Source organism: Chinchilla lanigera, unplaced genomic scaffold (genome assembly GCF_000276665.1).
Source record: "Chinchilla lanigera isolate Chin_1 unplaced genomic scaffold, ChiLan1.0 scaffold00002, whole genome shotgun sequence".
In the NCBI taxonomy this organism is placed as follows: domain Eukaryota; kingdom Metazoa; phylum Chordata; class Mammalia; order Rodentia; family Chinchillidae; genus Chinchilla; species Chinchilla lanigera.
The window spans coordinates 25,951,143-25,975,409 of record NW_004955403.1 but is presented as its reverse complement, the minus strand read 5'-3'; the positions used below and the strand labels follow the sequence as shown (position 1 = coordinate 25,975,409).

General features: G+C 37.8%; 1 protein-coding gene across 2 annotated transcripts in view; it reads left to right on the top strand.

The window, feature by feature from the left end:
* Positions 1 to 24,267, top strand: part of Tenm3 (teneurin transmembrane protein 3) — a 613,899-nt gene that overhangs the window by 559,408 nt on the left and 30,224 nt on the right. Inside the window, exons 20-24 of one of the 2 annotated variants that reach the window (XM_013513152.1) lie at positions 1,693 to 1,942; positions 2,627 to 2,647; positions 10,274 to 10,506; positions 11,489 to 11,643; positions 12,414 to 13,288. In XM_013513152.1, coding sequence (XP_013368606.1) covers positions 1,693 to 1,942; positions 2,627 to 2,647; positions 10,274 to 10,506; positions 11,489 to 11,643; positions 12,414 to 13,288 — 1,534 coding nt within the window. The remainder of the gene's footprint in view (positions 1 to 1,692; positions 1,943 to 2,626; positions 2,648 to 10,273; positions 10,507 to 11,488; positions 11,644 to 12,413; positions 13,289 to 24,267) is intronic. The other variant, XM_013513154.1, reaches the window with a different exon arrangement.

Genomic DNA, 24,267 nt, shown 5'->3' with positions numbered 1-24,267 from the left:
TTCTTCTGATGAAAATTGCAGAACTGGCTTCTATAGTAAATTAGCTTTCCATAATTACCAAATAACATAATCACAAAAAGAAGAATCTTAGGTATCATTAATGCATTCTTTGAATATTCAAGGCAAAAGGCATTTTATCTCTTGTTATGATCCAGCCTTCTTTAAACTATTTTTCCTTAATTCTGAATAAACCTGTTTTATCTTTCCTGATTTCTTTATGTAAATTTGCTGATTATTACATCACACAAATATCAGAGCATTAAAAAAGTAATCATAGGATGTACCTAAAGTGTGCAGAGCTGTAAGGGGAGCATAATTACTCTGATCACTTCTTCACTTTAAAATTATCCCCAAGTAGAGGAAAAAAAGTACTTTCTCAAGTTTTTTATTTATACTTTCATGGGTTATTCTTTTAAGAGTATATTTACTAAGAAGTATAGTCATTAGCTCTAAGAACTGCCCTGAAACATAGTACATCCAATAAATATAAAATATGGAGCTCTAAAGTCAAAGCAGCAGGTGGTTTATATAGATAATAACACAGTAAGAAGTGTCATAAAGTATGCATTGAACAGTCACAGCTGACCATCCCATGTATATCAGACCAAAATGAAGCCATTGATCTACCTATACTAGTGGTAAAATGAAAAACCTAGTGTCTCAACTCAAATCTAGATTCTGACTATGAAAATCTTTAATATTTCTCTGGAATTTTTTTCTCACATTTTCATTGAACACTACAAATGAACAGGCTTACATTTTTCTTTATAAAATTATTGGCACTTTCATGCCTTAAAGCAGAATTCACTTTAAAAAATAAATTGGCCTTTCACAACAGTTTTGTTTTGTTTGACATTTTGAATAATTTCATATATATATATTCTTATTTCAGATGCGAGTGTAAGCAAGGATATTCTTTGAGAACATGGTAGAAATCAAGCAGGCCTCCACTGGTTGAGGGTGTAGCTCAGTGGTAGAACACATGCTTAGAATATGCAAAGCCTGGGTTCAGTACCAGCAGAACTCAACCTCCGAGGGAGACTCTGTTATAATTAGCAATTTCAGAAGATTGGGAAATATTTTTAACTTTGTTTTTCATAAAGTATTTTAACTTTAAAAAAGAGAATGATAAATTTATAAAAAAGAAATTTCTATTCCTAGGGTACCTTTTAAATTTTCAATATTTTCAACATTGATTAATAAGGCAAACATTATTCTCTAAAGAATATTAGGTAAAGCATGGTTCTCAAACTTCAGCACATTAAGATTACCTGAAAAGTTTTTTAAAATGTCAGTGCTGAAGCTGCACCCAGACCAATTAAATAATCTCTTAGGATAAGAACCAAGCATTAGAATTTTTTACAGCTCTTTGAGCAGTTCCATTGTGTAGCCAGGATTGAGAATCACTGATGTTAAGAATGTGGGTTTTTATTTTTTATTGTTAGTCCTTTCTTCCTTTCCTTTGAAGACACTCTTTAAATTTACCATAGGCATCACTTTATATGTCCCATGGACTTATTGTGCAATTTTTTTATATTAGGTAGCTGAGTAGAGTTCCTTCCAATAGAATTTTCAGTAAAAGTGTCCCCATGTAATCTAAAAGGCACTGAGTCTTAGTAAGATTTGTAGGGAACATTTTCACTTTTCATCTTTGTACTTTTTATCATAAGGATGCATTGTTTTTTCTTCCAGGTATACTATACAAGGGAAATGGGGAAAATCAGTTCATCTCCCAGCAGCCTCCAGTTGTCAGTAGTATCATGGGCAATGGACGGAGGCGCAGCATCTCCTGTCCAAGCTGCAATGGTCAGGCCGATGGGAATAAACTCTTGGCCCCGGTTGCCCTGGCTTGTGGGATAGACGGCAGCCTATACGTGGGGGATTTCAACTATGTTCGCCGGATATTCCCTTCCGGAAATGTAACGAGTGTCTTGGAACTAAGGTATGTCTTTCCTTAATTTGGGATTTAATGAAAGCCAAGCATGCCTTTTTGTAAAGAAATGTTGAATGTGATATACTAAATTATGTATAAGCTTGCTTTTTCAATGTTTAAAACTCTCCCTAGGAAAAAACAATTCAGTCCTTGGTTAAAGATAGCAGGATAATACATGCATATTGTTGTATAAATATATGTAGAAGAGTACAAAATATTTTATCGCTTTCAATGAATTTTCTCTGCATTAATGGAATGAGACTATGATTTTTAAAAATATTTTTGGCTTTCTTTAGAATAGCCGTGTAGTATCAGTATTCCTCTTTTATTTTACTCTGTTTCAAATTAAGGCATAAAATATTTTCTTCTGATATCAAGACATGCTAGTAATGAATAAAGGTTACAACTTTTTATTAAAATGTTGAATCTTCAAGTTAGGTCAACCCATAAGCTACAATGCCAATAATGAAAGTAATACGTTGTTGTCTTGCTTTGCTTAAATCTGATTATCAAATCAATCTGTTCTGTGAATTATTTGATAAGCCTTGGCTTGCAGAATTCATTTCCATTGTTATTTCTGCAGAAATCAACAATTTTCCATGTAACTAATTAAAATCTCAATATTTACTTCATGTTTTAGAAGGCTTTTCTAACTGTGCTTTTTTTCACCTTTTTTTATCTGCTTCCACCAAGAAATAAAGATTTTAGACATAGGTAAGCATCTTGCTCAAAGGTTATTACATACTTTCAAATGCACTTTTTACATTTCAGTGTGACTGTGAAATTGTTTTCTAGTGACATCCTCATGAGAGAGGAAGCTCAGTATCACAGACGATCTACACATTAACTCTTCTTCACTGAGCTGTTATTTTATAATATATTGCAAAATATGCAATATAATTTGAGAAGTATTTTCAGGTTGGTTCATAAAATAAATTCTGTTACAAACAAAAAATACTGTAATGGCTACCTCTGTATAATACAAAGAGAGTTGTAAGCTTCAATCACTGACCTATGTAATCTAAGCCAGATTGAAAATAACAAAATTCAAGTAGAAAAGTTCAAGGAAGTCCTTTTAATTTGACCGGTATACGTGGCAGATCATGTTTGGTAGGCCCAAAGTTTATTCAATTTGTGAGACTTTGTTTAAGAAAAAGTATCTAAAAATATTTTCGTTTTTAAAATATTTTTTAAAAAAGATACATCATGTAAACATTTTTTCCGGGCCTTTCATTAGGCCTGCGAGGGATCCGTGCAAATGGGGACTTCTGAAACTTTCATAGCCTTTATTAGCTCCCTGCTCCACTCACCTCTGCCTGTAGTTGCCATTTTCCTAAGGTGGAAAAGTGGCCAGATTTAAGTAGTCTACATTGCTGTTATGAAGGTAATGACCTTCTTCAGAGCTGAGGATGAATATAGTTAAAGCAAATCTATCAGCTCCCAAGTTTTTAGTCTTTTACTTGCTGTGTACATTTAGATGGAGAAGTACAGTAAAGGCTCTTCTAGACACCTTTCACTGAAAGCCTTTCCTCAGGGCAGCAAACAAAGGGGAGAAGCAATATTTCAACGTAAAGCTAGCAAAAAGCAAGGCAGGTTGGACATGCTGGATCTAGTATGGCTGTTAAAATATCTAAGGCTGTGATTTCAGATTTAAAAATCAGAGATATTTCATGTGAGATACTCTCAATCAATAAATCAACATAACCCATTTAAACTATTGCATAAAGATTGATGACTAGCAAATAAAAACAAAGCCCCACTGAAAGCCGTTGCATATCAGGATGACCAGGCATGGTCCCATGACCTTTTCTGGAGATCCCATATTGATCTCGGACTTTCAGCTAATGGGTCAGTCACATGGTAAGATTAACACTAAACCTCCCCCAGAATACTGAGCATGCAAACCTCTGCTATTAGAAAGCACTGTAGAATATCAACATTTTTCTGGCTTTGCTTTCATGGTAGCAGTGGAGAAAAGTGGAAAGACAAACAGGTGTACACACCGACTCAATGTGGAAATGCCGCAGGCAGTAGATGACAGAAATATGATCAAAGCAGTTAACTTTTTAGCAAGCTGACCTATCCTATGCCAGGCACAGTGAGTGCCAGATATTTTATATATATCACTGCAGATCCACACCCCACAATCTTTCTGGGTTACAAATGAAGTGATAGAGGTTTGAGGATGTTACCTATCTTCCCCAAGATTTACAGCTAAGAAATGTGGAGCAGAGATTTGAAGCACTCTAAAAAAAAAATTTTTTTCACTGTACCACACTCCCCATTTTTATATGTTCCAATGATGATGTTGTTTCTGTGGGAGGATTTTCTGAGACACAAGAAACTACACTTATCTCACAGTCATTTTACAAGTTACTTCAAGCTATAATCTCTTTTTCTGGCAAAAAGAAAACTCTGGAGTCAGAGCTATTATTCGTGATACTTTTTAATATGGACTCATTGTGTACTAACTCACTATGTATTAACTTGGAAGTGATACTCATAATTCCTCTCTCGTGATTCTTCATCAGTTTTCTCTTCTGTATATCATCCTCACCAAGTTTGGGGCTTCTGCATTTGCTTTATGTGCTATGCATGCAAAGTATAAAGTTTGAATTTTATATTGGTATTCATTTGTATTAAATAAATCATTGTTAACTGATTGTATTAACTGATCCCTTATGTGCCAGGCACTTTGACAAATAGTAATATTAGATAGAGTTCACAGGAACTCACAGTCTAGGGAAAAGAATATGTGAGAAACCAAAGAACATTATCAGTATTATTCTATGAGACTGAATCACACATGGCTTCCACAGTGAAGGTAGTTCTATGAAGGAAAAGATTCCAAGGATGGGGGAAGGTGGTAAGGAATGCTCCTGAAGTGGTTGATATTTGAGCTAGGCCTAAAGTCTGATTAAACCAAACAAGAACAAGACAGGACAATGGGGAGTGGGGTGGGAATGAATGAATATGAATTACATCCCCCTGAGTGACAGGCAAGTTGGCAAGTATATCCAATTGATAGGGGCCTTGAGGGCTCTAAGGAATCACTCTTCTATCTATAGGATAACACAAACAGTGGGGAATCATCTTAGGTTCTTAAGCAGGAGCATATTCAGAGTGGCCTCTTAGGAAGATTAATTTGGCATTAAGTATTCAGGGTAATGTGAAGATCTGTTAGAAAGCTGATGTACCAAGCCAGATTCTAGGTACATAAAATAAGAGGCTAGCAAGGAAGTCAGCCAGCAGAAGGCAGAGAATGGGAGGTTGTACTGTGCTTAGAAATAAGATGTGGAAACTGCACAAGATTTTTATGCTCAAATAATCAGACACATTATGATGTCATTGATAAAAATAGGGATGTCATTGCCTAGTAATCTAAATTGACCTAACAGGTCAACATATACAGCATTTCAGCTTACTGGACCTTCTTCATTTAGCTTAAAAAGCTGAAATTACTGTCAGATATTCCTTCTGTTTGCCTGGCTATAGTCATCTTCTTACTGATTATAAGACTCTGCCTGGTGTCCTCTGTATCCTCACTTTCCTGGGTAGTGTTACAGTCATGTGAATTGTAGGAATTGCTGCTACAAAGGAAAAAGAAACTGAAAAAGGTGTCTAAATTTATGAAAATGAAAAGTATTATCAACTTAATAATTAAGTAAAATATAATAATGTATGTTTCTCATCCTTTTATTCTATTTCATATACTTTTTTTTTTTTTTTTTTTTTTGGTTTTTCTCCGGTACCGGGAACCGAACTCACGACCTTGCGCTTGCCAGGCAGGTGCTTTTGCCGCTGAGCTAAATCCCCAGCCCCTCTATTTCATATACTTTAAACAGTGCCATTAATTGGACTAATAGGAAAAATATTAAAAATATAGAATAAATATATAGACATACTGTCTTCTTATTTTAAAGTTTGGAGAGTATGCTTCTACCAAATTAACAAGTACTGCCAGGATATTATATAAAACAAAAATCTTCAGCCATACATCAATGAATAGAAATAAGTACTACTCAATCAATATATTAATTTTTTTCTAAATGGAAGCATCTAAAATGCTTTAAAATTTGTTACACTGTGATATATTAAACATTTCCCTCTCTGATGTTCAGAGTATTAGTTTGCTAACAAGCCCATCCAACAGATGATAAATTTTACCTTGTCCTTGCTCCAGTTCTTCAAAATTCTAAAATAAAAACCTTAAATTAACTAATACCAGCCAAGGGGCATTTAAACATTTAGGGCTAAAATTCAGCTTTGTGTATGTTATGTTACCAATTAATGAATCAAAGGAAGTGTCAATCACAGATCTCTGAATTTGAGTCAGTTAAAGATACTAAATTGTAAAAACTAGATTCAGCACTCCTTTATTGACTTAATATTTAAAAATGAAGCATGCGAGGAAATACCATATCCCAAGTCCTTGTTTGCAATAATCTTACCACAAGATAATATGGCAAAATAGTATGAAGTATGACTTTTATACATAAATATAATTTGTTATGCATCTTCAAATGCTGGTATGCTATAGGCTATAGCATAATTTCCAATTAAAAAGTTAATAGTGCTACTGATATCTGCTCTGTGGTTTGTTCTTTGCAAATATTTCTCTCGTCTAAGACCATTGAATTTGACAAAATAAATTAGTATATCCAACCTGCACTTGCCACTGGATCTGTGTGTAATTGAATTAGATGATAGAACAAATGACTGGATAATTGTGGAGATGTAATATACAAAGGGTTCTTAACCTGATCTCAGTTTCTCTGCTTCTGCCGCTATTATTCAAAATTGTAATGTTATTTCAAACCCTTCTGAAACAGCAAAATCTCAGAACATCAATCACAAAAAATACTCTTGTGTGCCGGCTGCTGAACAGAGATTTCCCAAAACCATGCATTTTGTAAATCCCGGTGCTCCAGCTGCCAGCTGCCGACTTGCAGTCATCATAACCACACATTTTCACACTAGATATATTACTCGTCTGAAAACTCACCCCTCATTTGTACCAACACACCAGCCTCTTCAGTGCTTTGCAGGCTGTTGGAAAGCAAGCACTAGCTCACCCTGTGAGGAAACTGTGCTTAAAATCAGGTGACCCTGAGTCCAACTCTCACTGCATCTATGAGCCAGAGTTCTGCTTTCACCAGTCCATCAACTAGAAATTTCCAAATTCACTTTCTTCTTTTAATACTGCAGTACTGAACTTTCTTCTGACATAGCAAAGGCCAGGATCTAAGACCCAGCTCTAATTTGCCATGCTAGGTTGCACTGCAGGGAATTTATCCAATTCTCATTTCATACCATTCTGTGGGGAATAGTTCCAGAGGCTAATTCTGCTCTCTAGGATCACGTGTTCTCCACGTTTGTTCTTCTGAACAATAGAATTGTGCACAAAATGAGAGCTTTCTTGCTGTAGACATTTCAAAAGTCATAGACATATGTTGCTTAATTTAGAAATGTCTGCGGTCAGAAAGAAAGAAGGAAGGAAAAAAATAGATAGGTACAATAATTGTACTGCTGATGTCTAATGGCTTATTGAAAGGAACAGTTAATGCTTAAATTGTTGACCAATTTTGCATGTTTATATCTGGTAATCTAAACAACTAATTTAAAGACAACAATATGTAATATAACAGCCATTGGTGAATTCCTACCATCTTGTTTGGTGAAGCTCTGTATCATTTCTAATGGTTTTTTCAATAATTTTTTATTCTGTTTAACGGTTTGATCAATCTTGCATTTTACATCTGGTAATCTGAACAACTTCATTGAAGATAACAATATGTAACAGAACAACCACTGTTAATTCCTGTCATTTTGTTTTGAAACCTTGTATCATTTTAATTGTTTTTGCTTTGTTTTGTTTTTGTCTATGTTGTTATTTTATTATGTTTTTATTCTTTTTATAAAAAAATTGAAATGTCTGTGGTCTTAAAAGAGATGCATCAGGACAGGAAAAAAAGCAAATATCACACCACTCTGAACACGTTCTTATGAGCAACCCTCTAAAATAAAACTGGTGCCGGGAAAGGCACAGTGTAAGGTTTGAACATCCATTCATTACACATCAAGAAGTCTCGTATTCTGTGGCTCATATTCTGTGTGTTGCTGCCACTTAAGCTGCCAATTCAAAAATCTCATTTATTTCTCAAAATGAAAGATATCATGAAAAAGAGTACATGATTCATTTACATCTGGTATGACCTGGTAGTTCTGAAGTGTTTTCATCCTGTAGTGACTTGCATTTCTTTATGCGTCTGTCTTCGTTACTTTTTTCTCATTGCTGACACAAAATACCCGATGCCTAAAATTAAGGAAAGAAAGGTTTATTTAGCTCACAGTTTGTGGAGGTTTCAGTACATACTCAGCTGGCTCCAAGGCAGAGTGACACACAGCAGAGGGCAAATGTTCATGGCAGCGAAAAATGGCAAGAGCAGCAAGAGCAAAAGGGAGGAGCAACAGCAAGCAGCCTCTTGTCCTCTTACACTGTATGCAGGCTCCCCACCCAGGGCAGGCATAGCACTCACACCTATAATCCCAGCATTGGACCAGAAACTTAGAAGCCCACCCCATGACTGTATGAGGCTTTGGGGGGACATCCAGACACAAACCATAACAGAGTCCGTCAAGTCACTTTTTACATTTTTACATGTATTTACAAGCACTTATCTGTCTCTTGCTGCTAAAAGATATTAAAGGTTATAAAGGAGATCTAAAAACTGAGGGTGTTCAGACCTTTGTTTGACTATTGAATTTCTCTGTATGCCAACATCATATCCATAGAGCTCACTAGCGCTCCCAAAGGTCTCTATAGACTCTAGTCAGTGGTGACGAAGCTATGGCATGTATGCCACAGCAGGCTGTTTGTATCATTGAAAATTTAGACTTGGCTCTAAAAGGTTCGCCGTCAATCACTGCTTTATCTGATTGGCTGCCTCCTCCAGAAATGTGAGAAATACTGGTGAAGATTACAGCCTGTTATTTTAAGAGTAGAATCTTGTACAGGAGCATGAATTACATATATTCAGCACTTATAAAGGAGAAAATGAAGTAGTGCAGTTGTTTCACCAGAACCTAACTTTATTATTAATGATAAAACTACTACTTTACTGTCAGAATTAAAATATTCATGTAGAGTTTGGTTTATATTTCATGTTTGTTTGTTTGTTTGTTGAGACAGGGTTTCACTGTGTAATCCAGGCTAGCCTTGAACTCACTATGTAGCCCAGACTGGCCTCAGACTCACCACAATGCTCCTGCCTCAGCCTCCCAAGTGCTGCTATTACAGGCATGCACTACCACACCTGGCTTACACTTCATGTTTTAGATGTTTATGTATAAAATAAATGGAAACAAAAATATAACTTTGTGTGTCTGTCTGTGAAAAGGGAGTAGGGAGGAAGACAGAATATGAGAGTAAAAATCAGTAAAATCAAAACATGGTACATATTTGTCAGTTGACATCTTTGATGAAACATTAAATATTCATTTTTTAGAAAATATTTATACATGATACAAAATTCCTTTTTTTTTTTTTTACAGTATTTCGGGTTAAACCCAGGGCCTCACACTGAAATACATTCCCAGACCACCACCATCCTCCTTTAACTTCTTTTGAGACAAGTATCACTAACTTGCCCAAGCTAGCCTCAAACTTGGGTGTTTTTAGGGATATTAGCTTCTTAATTCCATTTGTCATAATCTGTCCATTCCTTGATAATATTGGACTTATCATCTGTTGCAAGGAGTAGGGCAAGTGTTTTACATTTGCGTTGCTTGGATTTATAAAATGAGGCTCTACATTTTGCAATTCTGTCTGTCTTTGGTTTTTTGTTTGTTTTGTCTTTTTGAGATGGGGTCTCGCTATGCAGTTCAGGGTGGCATTGAGCTCACTTTGTAACCCAGGCTGGTCTCAAACTCGCAACAATCCTCCTGCATCAGCCTCCCAAAGTGCTGGGATTACAGGCACGCGACACCACGCCTGGCTGCAATTCTGTCTGTACCTCACCAAATTGATAGATACGTTGCATAGCTCAGTTTCAAGACTTTAAAAGTAAAAAACTAGAACCATATTGCCTCCAATGGTAATTATTTTTAAGAACAGCTTTTAATAAATTGTATTCTCAGCATCAGGCCAGGAAGGAAAACAGTAGTATCACATGTGCTTAAATCGTTGTTAAACATGATCATTGTTAGATCATTTTCCAGTCTTTGATAATGGATTCCAATTTGATCAATTTCTCATGATCTCTTTTATTTTGCTTTTAATTTTCCTCTGTGAATTACATGTAACTCTCTTGTGATATTTCTGCATGGTCTTTTTTACAGTAGCAATCCAGCTCATCGATACTACCTGGCAACTGACCCAGTCACTGGAGATTTGTATGTTTCTGACACTAACACTCGGAGAATTTATCGTCCAAAGTCACTTACAGGAGCAAAAGATTTGACTAAAAATGCTGAAGTAGTCGCAGGGACAGGGGAGCAGTGCCTTCCATTTGACGAAGCCAGGTGTGGGGACGGAGGGAAGGCTGTGGAAGCCACACTCATGAGTCCCAAAGGTACTGGCAGTTATCAATTTGGGGGGTTTCTTTTTATTAAAAAAAAATAGAAAATGCAGTTAGTGCCTGATTATGTTTAATGCTGAGTCTAACATTTTACCTTCCACTCTATCCTGGAGAGCTGTTTCACATCTAGTGTTTTAAAAAGCCATTTAGCGTGAAACTGCTAGAGTCCTAAGTTGATTTTACAGTAAATATTAGGTTCTTAGAATTATTTGTATCATCAGACCATTTTTTCAACATTTCAAACAACGAAACAGCTACTCTATATTATTCAGGTCACATCTTGTTAAACTTCAAGGAAGTGTCCAAATTCTTTCATTGTCCTGGAACTCCTTTGTCATGAATGAGGCCCAGGCCTCTTTAAAACCATCACTAAGCAACCCTATTAGCTCCTGCCCACTTCAGAGCTGTTCAGCTTTTGTTTCTATGCCATGGGAAAAAAATGCTTGCTATCAGGAATTTTGCTATCAGGGACTAAAATTCTGTGTGATAAAGGCTTTTAAACTGGTCAAGATTGGCTCCTTACTTGTGTATTATGCCATTCATTGTAATGTTTTCTGTTTTGGAAGCCTTATTTTTTTCATTATAGATAGTGACTATAATGTAAACAAGGACTGAGAAACGTATTTGGTGTACTGAATTATTCATAAGAGATTTCATTCTAACAAGGTCAACAAGTCACAAACACTGGCTTAGACCTATTTCTGTTAGAAAATTGTTACCATACATTGATTAACAGAATTTGAATCTCTTCAATTTACAGACATTCTAACTTGATACTTGAACTATGGAGGTACTATATCTAAAATTATGAACGCCTATATTGACTTTTTTCTAAAGCTTCTGCAACTGGCAGTCTTCCCTGCTGTCACCTATGTGATCACTGAGGTCACATATTGAGTTTTGTGATGAGCATAGGAATTTAATCAAAACTAATTGTTTTTGAAAAATTAGTAACACGTACTTCTCTTGGATAAAGGAATGGCAATTGATAAGAATGGATTAATCTACTTTGTTGACGGAACCATGATTAGAAAAGTTGATCAAAATGGAATCATATCAACTCTGCTGGGCTCTAACGACCTGACATCAGCCAGACCTTTAACTTGTGACACGAGCATGCACATCAGCCAGGTAGCTAAAATATATGCTAAATTATTTTCTTCTAAATGACTTGATCTGCTGTGTCAGTACACTGTGATGGTGCCATATTAACTGCATATATCTTATGTGACAATTGTTGTGATAAAGCTGTTCCATTTGAATGTAACTCGGGAGCTAATAAAAAGTTATTTTCTTCTGTAATCCTACATTTGATGAATTCAATGATATACAGAGCAATTATTGCTAAGGGATGCTAAGCATTTGTAATAAAATACCAGCAAATTAGCAGCATGCAGATATTTCAAAAAGAACAAAACCGCTTAAATCTCTAATCTTTTGATAGCATGGGCTCTTTGAGTACTAGAGAAAACTCACTATGATTATTCCCCATGGACTTATATTTAGAATTAGGAACTTTACTATTAGCCTGATTGAAAACACAATGGAATACTAATATATTCATAACCTGGAAAGCCCTGACACTTGGAGGTCATTACTGCTGTAAGGAACGTACGTGTTCATATCTCAGGGATGTCTGTTGACTCACTACATAGAAGTTGATTTGCTGTTTGGCTAACACAAGCAAATCTTTCAGCATCCTGCATTTTCAAATACTGTTATTTCCTAACATTTGTCTCCACTCAGAATTTTCAGGTTTATTTTACTGTGGCTATTGAAAAACAATTTTAAAACAGTTTATCAAATTAAGGCTAATTTCCCTGCATGATCTAATTTACTCTTCTAGCACATTAACTGCAGTGTAGTAACTGACTAACCGGACCATTTCTTTCTTTATTAAGGTACGTCTGGAGTGGCCCACTGACCTAGCCATTAACCCTATGGACAACTCCATTTATGTCTTGGATAATAATGTAGTTTTACAGATCACTGAGAATCGTCAAGTTCGCATTGTGGCCGGACGGCCCATGCACTGTCAGGTTCCTGGAGTGGAATATCCTGTGGGGAAGCATGCAGTTCAGACCACGCTGGAGTCAGCCACTGCCATCGCCGTGTCTTATAGCGGGGTCTTGTACATTACCGAAACTGATGAAAAGAAAATTAACAGAATAAGGCAGGTCACGACAGATGGGGAAATCTCCTTAGTGGCTGGGATACCTTCAGAGTGTGACTGCAAAAATGATGCCAACTGTGACTGTTACCAGAGTGGAGATGGCTATGCCAAAGATGCCAAACTTAACGCTCCATCCTCCCTAGCCGCTTCTCCAGATGGTACACTGTATATTGCAGACCTAGGAAATATTCGGATCCGAGCCGTGTCAAAGAACAAGCCTTTACTTAACTCTATGAACTTTTATGAAGTGGCCTCTCCAACTGACCAAGAACTATATATATTTGACATCAATGGTACTCACCAGTACACTATAAGTTTAGTCACTGGTGATTACCTGTACAATTTTAGCTACAGCAATGATAATGATATCACTGCCGTGACGGACAGCAATGGCAATACCCTTAGAATTAGACGAGATCCAAATCGGATGCCCGTTCGGGTGGTGTCTCCAGATAACCAAGTGATATGGTTGACAATAGGAACAAACGGATGTTTGAAAAGTATGACTGCTCAAGGACTAGAATTAGTTTTGTTTACTTACCATGGCAATAGTGGACTTTTAGCCACTAAAAGCGATGAAACCGGATGGACAACATTTTTTGAGTAAGTACATGAAAACTCTACTCTGATTATAAAATATGTGATATATTAATATAACCTACAGTAATATAATCTTAAGGGCCAGAGGGAGCCATATTCTTTATGGCCTAGAGCATCTATAATTTTTGGATCCCTCTTTCTCAAAAAGGAAGACAAAATTCGATACAGGGCCTTGAAAGAGACCCATGCAAGTGAGAAGCCCTGAAGATTATCACGTAGCCTCATGGCAGGTTTACCTTTGCTTTAGACAGACTTAGTGTATTAGCATCTTGCTTTTGACAGAGTATACTCGCAGCAAAACTTTCAAGAAACATCTACAGTGTTGGTTTTAGGCATAAAGTTCGGCTTTGTAGTTGCCCACTTGATAAAGCTGATGGTGTCAGGAGCTTTTGTTAAATGAAAACTTTCAAAACACTTACAGTGACCTTTGCTGATTTCACTACTATTACACACATTATACTCAACAAATAGAAGAGTTTGACCTGGGTGCGATGGCGCACACCTGTAATCCTAGCACTTGGAAGGCTGAGGCAGGAGAATTTTAAGTTTGAGGTCAGCCTGGACCATATAGTGGGTTCAGAGCCAAGCTGGACTATATAGTTATACCCTGTCTCATAAAGACAAACAACAACAAAAAAGAAAAGCTTAACTTTTTTATTATCAGTCACTGGAAAAGCTAAACTGCACTTTAAAGAACCTTACAGCTAAATGCAAACCAGGAATGTCCGTGCCATCTGAAAGCATATGAAAAGGTCTGAGGCTCATTCATTGAGAGTATTTCACCAAACATCTGGGGTGGTAGCCCAGGCCATATGCTATTGGAACAATCACATTTTTGAGGTCAGTAAAAATGAAGTGAAAATGAGCCCCTGTATGTTTTATGGCATGTGTACTTTGCAATGAGTATGTGTGTAAAATCATTTTCAACTGCTTGTTCACTTGACTAACATAACACAAGCCATGAAGGGAAATTAGATGTACCAAGATGGCATGTTGACAAATGCAAAATAATCCTTAGAATGAATATTGAGCTCCTTAGTGTGATTTTTACAATGATATACTAAAGCAAAAGTATTTTTCTCCAGGAGCATACCTCTGAAATTATAATAAATGTCAGTAGAAAAAGTGATTCAATATACAAATATTTTCTGTACAACTTCTGTGGAATGGATCTTATACATAAAGCTTAGTTCTCCTGTAGCTCAATTGCTTTTCTTTTTTGACAGATTCCCTTTTAATAAAATGGATGTTACCCAGCAGCATGATTTTGTCAGAGGCACAAACCTTTTCAATTGAATTACATTAAAATTCTGTTCTTAACATTCCTTTTGCTCATTTTATGATCGCAATAGGAAAGGAATAAATTGGAAGTTAATGGAAAGCACTTCCTTTGCTCGGCTTTCAAAGCAGTAGCAGGCTGTGTTGCCAAAGAGGCAAAAACGAGCCTGGAAAAAGTGCTACCATCCCATGAGACTGGGCAGGAGAGCTCTGACTGTAAGATCTTCGGGAAGTGATGGCAGCTTGGGTAGGGCCTCACTGTAGTTGAAAGCAGGGAAGAAACATAAAGAAATGTTTTTAGCGCAGACTAAGGCTCAAGCCCTGCTCTGTGGGCCAGTTTTGAGTGTGTCCTTATTTGTTCCAGGAATCGAACTGCACAGAAGTTCATCATGTGACTTCATACTGACCCATGAACTTCCTGCTGCAGACACGATGATTTCCTTAGGACCTACCAATTTAATGAATCTAGGACAATTAGAGAACTTCACAGTGGGGTTGATGTAAGATAGTTTAAGCAAATCATAGCACACAAAAAAGATACATCTCTCTGTAAGAGAAAATACCATCAGAACTCCTAGTCAGGTATCAGCGGGTGGTTAAGGTAGGGGTTGGGTTGGCAGACCAATCTGGCGCATATAATGGGAAAGCATTGCTTTAAATTAATCTGAACACAGTGTGGGCCCGGGATGTAACTCAGAGGCACAGCACCTGCTTGGCAAGCACAAGGTCCTGAGTTTGATTCCTGGTACCAAAATAAATAAATGAATAGATAGATAGATAAATAAAATAAACACAGTGTAATCATTTTCACAAATACAAATGTGTTATGCATTATATTTGAAGTATATCTAGTAAATGGCATAGCCAGATAAACCACAGGAAAAATATTCCAAAATGCATCATCAAAATGTCTTATCAGCCGGGCATGGTGGTGCACGCCTGTAATCCAAGCACTTGAGAGGCTGAGGCAGGAGGATCATTGTGAGTTCGAGGCCAGCCTGGGCTACAAAGTGAGCTCAAGGCCAGCCTGAACTGCACAGCAAGACCCTGTCTCAAAAAGACAAAAAAACAGAAGTCTTATCAAGTATAATCTCACAATTTTATTCATATATATAAATATGTATGTATATATACATAAGTAGAGTATATATACATGCATACATATTTTAACAATATAGTACTTTAACAAAAATAACTTTTCTAATAAAAGTAACAGAAATAGTAGTTTTAAAAGCAGTGTTTTTAATTTCCCTCCAGATATGTGTAGTGAAAACACGATTTTAAAAATGTCGAAGAATCGTATGTCCTTTGTCAAAGTACATGAAAGTGGAATAGTTCTAAGGAATTCAGAGTCATCGTGTCAGAATGACAACTGATCCTTTTTTTATCCATGCATTCTTCCAGCCTGACTATGAAGAGCGAGGGTACACTTGGATCAGAACCTTAAAATACACTCAAAAATAGAGCACAAATAGAGAAGAGTATACGCTTATCAGGCAGGCTGTCAAGAAGCACACTTCATTCTCAAAGAGCAACATATTTTGTCTGTGGATGTCTCAGATTGCAGACAGGCAAACTGAACTCCTGCCACTCCTCCTGAGGACCTTGATGACAGTTTCTGCTTATTGTGTCCTGACACGGGCGGGCAGTCTAACAGGCAGCAGGACCTCTGAATCCTTTGCTTCACTAGTTATTACTGAGCTGGCAGACTTCCGGAGTATTAGTCCAACTCTGTAATACTTGCCTTCATATTTTTGTAGCATTGCATGTCTAATTTATACTTATCAGGCCTCTTGGTAATTTCATAAGGTATTTAACAAGTTTGGCAATGGCTAGAATTTTACCAAAACCGTAAAGAGATTGTAAAAAAAGTCATTTCCTGTTGAAAAACTCCAGTTTTCTGACTTTCATTACACCAGTTTCTTGACTTGATACATGCTCTGTAATCATCTTTCTGCATAAATATCTTGCACAGAGAAATTAAACTTTTTAGTCCAAATTCCCATTTGGATGTGTGCAGCTTTTAGCTAGACTAGTACCTGAAGAGCTTGGAGATTGAAGCTTTTATAGGACAGAAAGAAATGGAAGAAGGCCTAGAATCAGTGAATTTGCCTGCTGGTAAGAGCATAGCTGCCCCCAAAAAAAGAAAGTACAGTTGCCCTAGTCCCTACCAGAGAAACTTCAAAAGAGAATGAGCTCAAATTACTTACATGTTTTCACTTCGATACTATTTTTTGTTAGTAGTAACTTCAGTGTATAATTAGCATATTGCAGCATTGGTCTGATATTGGTGTGAATACAAAATGAAATAGGAAAGGATTTTTCTAAAAGAAAAACTATTTCATTGTTCTTGGGGCTCCCAGTACTCCTGGAATGTTGCATTGCCCATAGAACCCTCCAGAAGGTATCTATTGAAAGACTGAACATAAATCAAAGATGTAGACAGATGAATATTTATTGATAGAGAAGAGTCTGATAAAATCTATAGCTCAGTCTCTCCAAGGCTCCTTTGAGAGAGTACTGTTTAAATGCTCTCTTGCTTTATAAGATAGTTCAGACCTATATATTGTTGATGTGGAAAATATTAACACTTCCCATTTTTGTTGTGGATTTTTAAAATTTACTTAACCAATACAGTATCATATGTTTTTTCACTTTCATTTATAAAATAACACTTAATCTTGTTATTCAAGTAATTTTTAAAATACTTCATACTGATAGTACTTTATTCTAAAATGTTGGTCTTAAGGAGTAAAAACAGAAAACATTTTCAGTTAAATGCACTTAAAAGTACTCTATTATTTTTTGGGGGTGGGGGGGTTCTGGCACCGGGAATCATACTCATGACCTTGTGCTTGGCAGGCAGGCGCTGTGCCACTGAGCTAAATCCCCAGCCCCATAAAGTACTCTATTATTTACCTAGTATCAGAGAGGATTCTGGGAAAAGAAAACCTGGCTCCTAACTTGAGATTCTTACCAGTCACCAATAAAATAAGCAGGTGACTAGGTGAAATATAGTAGTTTTTAGCACAAGAATCTTCATTTGAAAAAGTAGATTTGGTATTAATTTCTTTGACTTGTGTCACTGTTGTGATTCAGTGGGGGAGTGGTTGATGTCTTTGCACTTGCGGTGCACTTGGGTGGTGTAACAGGAAAGATGCGGAAGGTATCAGATGTTTTAGAGCTCAACTTTGAAAGTACCAAGTTAGACTGATATGTCTCATGAGCTGAATAATTATTACTGATTGTCTCTGACCTCCCCTTCCATTGACTTGCTGGACAACAAGTGATCAGCCAGCTCACAGGGTCACCTCATGTGATGACACTGTGGTAGGCCTGGTTACATGCGTTAGTCTTCAGGAACTGTTCGGACTGCTCTTCATATCACTTAAAAACAATTGCCACAGCTAAAGTAATTCCAAAGAGAGCAAAAAGATCTCATTATTGAAAAAGTTCATACCCAGAATGAAACCACAGTTCTTACACTTGAATGCACACAGAAGCAAATCCACTGTATTGAATTGGACAATAGAATAAATAATTTACTGGTAAATGGCATTTCACAGTACTCTGCTTGCTTACCCACCTAAAATACGAACTGGATGAGGCTCTGCTTTCTGGTTAAAAAACACAGCATGAAAATAAGCTGTGAATTCTGGCTGATATGTACATGCACACCGGCAAGTAGGTGGCAGTTTTTTTGTCTTGGGACTTTGCGTATTTAGAGCTCTGTATTTGTGGAGCTGACTCTGTGATCTTTCGTGAGCTATATTCAGATTCACAGAGCAAATAAATGAGTTTCAGCTTTTACCCATTTATGTAGGTACGTATGGGTCTCTAGTTTCTCATTTGTGTGCTTTATTGTCCCTCATTCAAGCTTTGCAATTTCAGAATGAGCTTCTGAATCACTTCCTTGTAATGAACTGAACTCTGTGCCCATGGCAAATCACAGCTCCCACCAGCACCCATTCTGACACCCTGGAATGAATGGGCGCATGGGAAAAGGCACCTCAACAGTGCTTGTGCTATCCTGAGGCCACTTAAATTCATATCAGTGTACAGAAAGCGCAGCTAGCGTAGGAGAACTCACTGATAATTATTCCAGATTCAAAAGATGTGCCCATTCCTTTTGAAACTGAAGCCTGCTTAGCAGCTCAGCAGCCGTGCTTTACCGTGTTCTCCTCCCATAGGCACCTCTGAAAAGTCGCTTCTGGTGTGAGAAAAGCTGCAGAGGTGCCTTCCGTGGTGCAAAACTGAGAGAAGGATCTCTCCTCTGAAAGGCATGTGGCGTCCAACCCTAGAAACTTCAAACACTGAAACCACGAGTCGTTGTTATTTCTCCCAAATACTGCAGTGAAAAGCTAAGCCCCTCTTTTTGTAAACTTGTAGCTAAAAATGGTGCTCGGTTCTCCCTTATTTTCCTCATCTGTTTTCTTCCTTCACAAAAGAAAATATTTAGGAGGGACAACCTGTACAAGATTTTATCAGTATATCACTTAAAATTATAGGAAAATTCTGAGGTTGATTTCTATTTTTTGCTGTTTTAATTGCTTAATAATTTTGTCTTAAATTTCTTAAGAAGAATATTCTCTAGGGTATCAGTAAAAAAAAATGTGCAGGCAATTGAATAAAGTAGCTGCTGTATATTTCAAATACTAACTTATTAAGGCAATACTTTTATTGCATTAATTTATTGCAATTCTCTTCAGCAATCTAGTTTTAAAATATAAGAAGATCTGTCCTGGTTTCAAAGGAAAAAAGAAAATATGGAAAATATTATTTAGATGACTTGAAAAATCCACCCAAATATATAAAAGCTGACGAGTCAGATTTTCTCAATTTTGCCTTGGAAGGTATCAAGAGTTGCAAGACTGTATTAACTCTTTCAGGGTGTTCAGTTAACAAGCTAGTGTCCTAGATGTGCTAGATTGCTCCATAATGGTGCACTAAATGAGCTTCCAAGTATTGTATTCCTTCTCTAGTTACATAACTGTCTAAGTTAGGTAGATGCTACATCAACCTCCTATCTGTGTACATCAAGAGTTTACCTTACAAAGTGATTACCAAGTGGTTTGCCCTAAGACTAAATTTATGTATATCTGCCACATAAAATGATTTAGAAGGAAGCAAGGGATTTACACATTGACAACCAGCACATGAGAAGTTTTTATTTTTTATAAAAGTCTAAAAATGTGTAATATTTCCAGCTCATTCCTAGGATAGCAAGATAAAAGCCACTCCATCCTATTGCCCTAATTCCTTAATCTCCTACAGGATATTCCCTACAGAAGAAGCTCCTATATTCCCAACTCCTGGAGTGGTTTCCAAAGACCTGGAGGTTGCAAGTGCCAGTGAGCGTGGACACTGCATTCCTCTTTTCTTCTGACTCTCTCCCTGGTTGGGGAAAGAAATCTAGGAAAAAGATGAAGTGGTTGGGGATACTGTCCATAGCTTCAGATCTGTCGGACTCCTCACTGGACATTCTTCCCACCGTCACCACCTACCAAGTCTCACAACCCCAGCCGTGTACACACTCGAGCCAGTTTTCCATAAAGAGGCACATGGTATACACCTGTAATCTCAGGATTGTAGGAAGCTGATACAGGAAACTCAGATATTATAGGGAAATGTTCCAATGTAGAGGAACAAAATGGTTGAGTATATCGCAATTCCTAGAGAAATCAAGAAATGTTTAGCATGGCCAACCTTAAACCTTAAGCTCTAACAGAAGGTCAGAATGTTGTCATGCATTGGTTATTTATAATTTAGAACTACTGAGAAAGGTTATACCCTGGAGTTTCTCTTCACTTACATATGTGTATGTGCATATTCAATTAAAGATTAGTTCATTTATACTTTATTAATTAAATAAAGAGTTCTATTTTTAACCTAAGTTTTAAGGCATAACTCATTCTCCTTAACACGGAGATATTCCCACATGCATGGTTAGTCCCAGGTGGGACTGATCCAGGCAACGCCAGGACCCTGGGAAACAGCCGCAGGTACGCCACTTAAAGGGGAAGGCAAGGCTTTTAAGTGCTGCATTGTAAAGCAAGCTGATTGACAAAACAGTACATTAGTTCAAACTTCTTAATTTGCATGAAGTTGGGGATTTTAACTCTGTGCTTTGGTCATCAAGCATTTCCTGTTTACCACTAATATCCTGGCATTTATTCACTCATGCAAATAATTCCTGTAGTACACATGTATGTTCCAGGTAGTTCCTTAGTGGAGGACACAGAGCGAAAAGACACAGTTCCTCCTTTCAAAGATCTCCGAGTCCACTCTGGAGAGAGACAGATACATAAATGACTGTAAGAAGGGTAACACTGAGAGAGCTCCTCAGCATACTGTGTGGGTGCAGAGGGCCTTATCCATAGCAGACTGAGGGTTGGGGACAGGGATGTTGCAAGAAACACTACCCAAGGGAAGTTACTTTTACATTCAGTCTTCTGAGGTGTGAATAAAATGCAAGAAGCAGTGGAGAGCTGCAGGCAAAGGCAAGCCTTTACTCACCAAGGTACAGTAGGATTTAGAAGAAATGTGCAGCTCACAAGGACAAGAGCACGGACTGTGCATGGGGGTCCAGAAAGATGAGGCGAGAGGAAGAGGTGGAGGGGGTCGCAGTCTGCTCAAGCAGAGTTTACCTTTGTCCTGTGGAGCTGCGCTGTCCGGTCAGCCTCCATCCTGAACAGACAGGACTTGATTACAGGAGTTTAACAGGGAAGCGATACAGTCAATCCGATGACTGTACGAGGATAGATTAAAGTGGAAAAGTAGAAGGTTTGGGGGCAGGGTGGTAGGAGCCAGGGAATCTAGGTAAGAGAGAAAGGACTAAACCTGGGACAGAGGCTGAGATAACAGAAAAGAAAGAAGGTTGATTATCCGGAGATGAGTATCTCATGATGACTAATTGTAGTGTCTGAGGAAGGAAACGGATCTCTGATGAGTGCCTGATTTTCCACCCTGGGTGAAGAAGTGAATTGGAAGTACTGGGAATAAGCATGTCTGTAGACAGCAATTTAGAAATTATGAATTTCAAGCTTAGAAATTATGAATTTGAGCCTCCCATAGTATAGTCTTACATATGGTTAAAAAAAATGTCTGGATAGAACTTGGGAGAAGCCAGTTCTAGAGAATGGGAATGTGAGAGCTGTTTAGGGACTTAAAGTTAAGAATGTGAATGAGACCACACTCACTGAGAAAAGAAATGAAGAATTAATTACCAGTGGGAGGAAAACTTACATCATGAATATGCAGCCTGGAGTTTCCTGTGGCTTAATATTTAAGGCTTCATGATCGTGTTAGTATTTAAGAGTCCACTCTGCTACTCGATTCTGTATCCCTAAGTTTTTGAAATCTTCAAATCTGCCTCTCCCCAATATTTCTTTTAAAGTTTGTGAACAGACAATGCTATGAATTGACTATTGTTTCATTTTAGGTTCCAAATTCATCCACCACTGCTTTTGTTTTTCTTCCCTGTTCTTTGCTCTTTGCCCTAGTTTTCCAATTCATTGATTTTTCACTCATTCCTTGGTGCCGCTCCCTTTCTGTGCTCTATCTGTCTGTTTCTTTTTCCTAAGAAGCTGGATAGGTTGACTGGAAAAGGCTCCCAAGTAAACTAAAATCATGGGCACCTGTTCTGATTTTGTCACTCCACACGTTGTGACCTGGGCAACCCATAGTTCCTCTCTGGACTTCTCTGCCCTCCATTATAAAACAAAGGGCTTCTTTATAATTAAAAATTCTTATTCTCAAAAAAATCTGTGAATCTTCTGTTTCTCCTCAACTTCTCTGAAGCCTGTATCAAGGCCTAGTGATGGCTCACCTACACTCCTTTGAGCCCTAAGATAACTACTTCTGCAGGGCCCTGACGTGGATGCTTTTGGCTCAAGGCCTGTGAATTTCAGATGTGTTATCATTTTGTTGGGCCTCCCTGATGCAGTCATGAGTGTGAAAAGAAAGAGGCACTGGCTCACTCTTCTGGACTGTGATCCTCGAAAGAAGTAACATGTCCAGGACAGCCTATCACTGTGCTCAGGGCTGAAAAGGACTCGATGTGAGATTAGAAAAGTCTGTGCTTGTCTGCATGCCTCAGAACCCATGTTGTCTGGGTGTTTGGAGGAAAAGAGAGAGAACAGCAACTTGATTGCAGACCGCTGCCTTTTGTGATTCATGGAGCAAAGCACAGGTCAGAATCTGCCCCACAAGGCAGCAGTGGCAAAGAAATTTAAATTGGTGTGAGCCACCCTCTTCCGTTCAACCTGCAACCCTTTCTCATCAGAATCCTCTCGGCAATTGAGACAGAAATCATGTAAAATAACACTTTGTTTTGGCTTTCTTATCTTATGCTTTTCCTGTTATTTTTGGTAATACGTAGGTAGCTATGAACTATTGAATGACCCCATGATCTTGGAGTTGCTGGGTTGCTCAACTTACCTCTGTGATGGAAGCATATTTTATTCCCTATCCAGAACTCCATTTTTGAGGATTTCTTAATGGCAACCTTGCTACTAAATTAAAAGAAATTATAATTTGTCCATAAGACAGTTATTAAAGAACACTGAAGTATACAATCTTTCATATCAGTGTTGCAAATCACAGTTACTGCTTTTAGGATCCAAGTTGACCCACTATTAAATAAAGCACACTGTTCTGTTTTTCTTATTCATAGACATCTTTCACCAGAAATAAGGATCAAGAAGTGAATTACAAAAAATGTCTAGTTCCAAGAGTTAGTAATTTTGCAGTACTTTACCACAATGAGAGATAAGAAGTTACTACAAATTAGCACTGTGGAAAAAGAATTGCCATAGCAGATGGCAACATTGAGTGGTTTTTGTTTCTGTTTTTGTTAGCTGTTAATCTAGGAAAGAAAATGTAAGGAACTCTATTAAAGGGAAGGACAGATTCTCTCTGTGTATGAGGAGGCTTGTGAAAGGGGAGCTAAGTCGTTCATAGGAGAGCTTGCCAGGAGCAAGTTTGAAAGCAAACCCGTGTACTGCGCTTAGCAGCTCTCAGAGCAGGGCAGTGATGGGGTGGCACTGGGGAGGTGAGCAAGGGCCAGTCATGACTGCACGTGCGCATTTATTCCAGGTGGACACCTCAGAATGTTCCCAAGCCAAACTCTGCTGCTGTCTCACCAACAGGCTTAGTTGTGACTGTAGGAAGTAGGTGGATAAGATACCATTAGCTGGCTCATTCCCACTTCTACAGGTGGAGAAATAGGGGTTTGGAGGAGAGTACTGCCATTGTCACATGAGGAAATACAGAAGGAGCTCTCTCCTTATAAACAGATCAGGTCAACATCAGGCTATTTTGTGGACCAACAACCAGCAAAAAGAAAAAGGCCATCACTCCTCACAATAGCCCCAGCTCTGCCGTTCTCTCTTCTGCTTCATATATTTCTCTGCAGTCTTACTTCAATTTACACATATTTTTCCTAAAAGCAGAAGATAATTTTAAAAGTATGCATTTTGTTAAAGAGGCCATTTTATGGGGACTCACTGAAGACAATAAATCCTACTGTCGGGGCTGGGGATTTAGCTCAGCGGCAAAAGCGCCTGCCTGGCAAGCGCAAGGTCGTGAGTTCGGTTCCCGGTACCGGAGAAAAAAACCAAAAAAAAAAAATATTATGGTCTCAAAGTGCACCCATTTTCCTATAAATGACAAGTTGATCCTTCTTTATGGCACAGTAATACTCT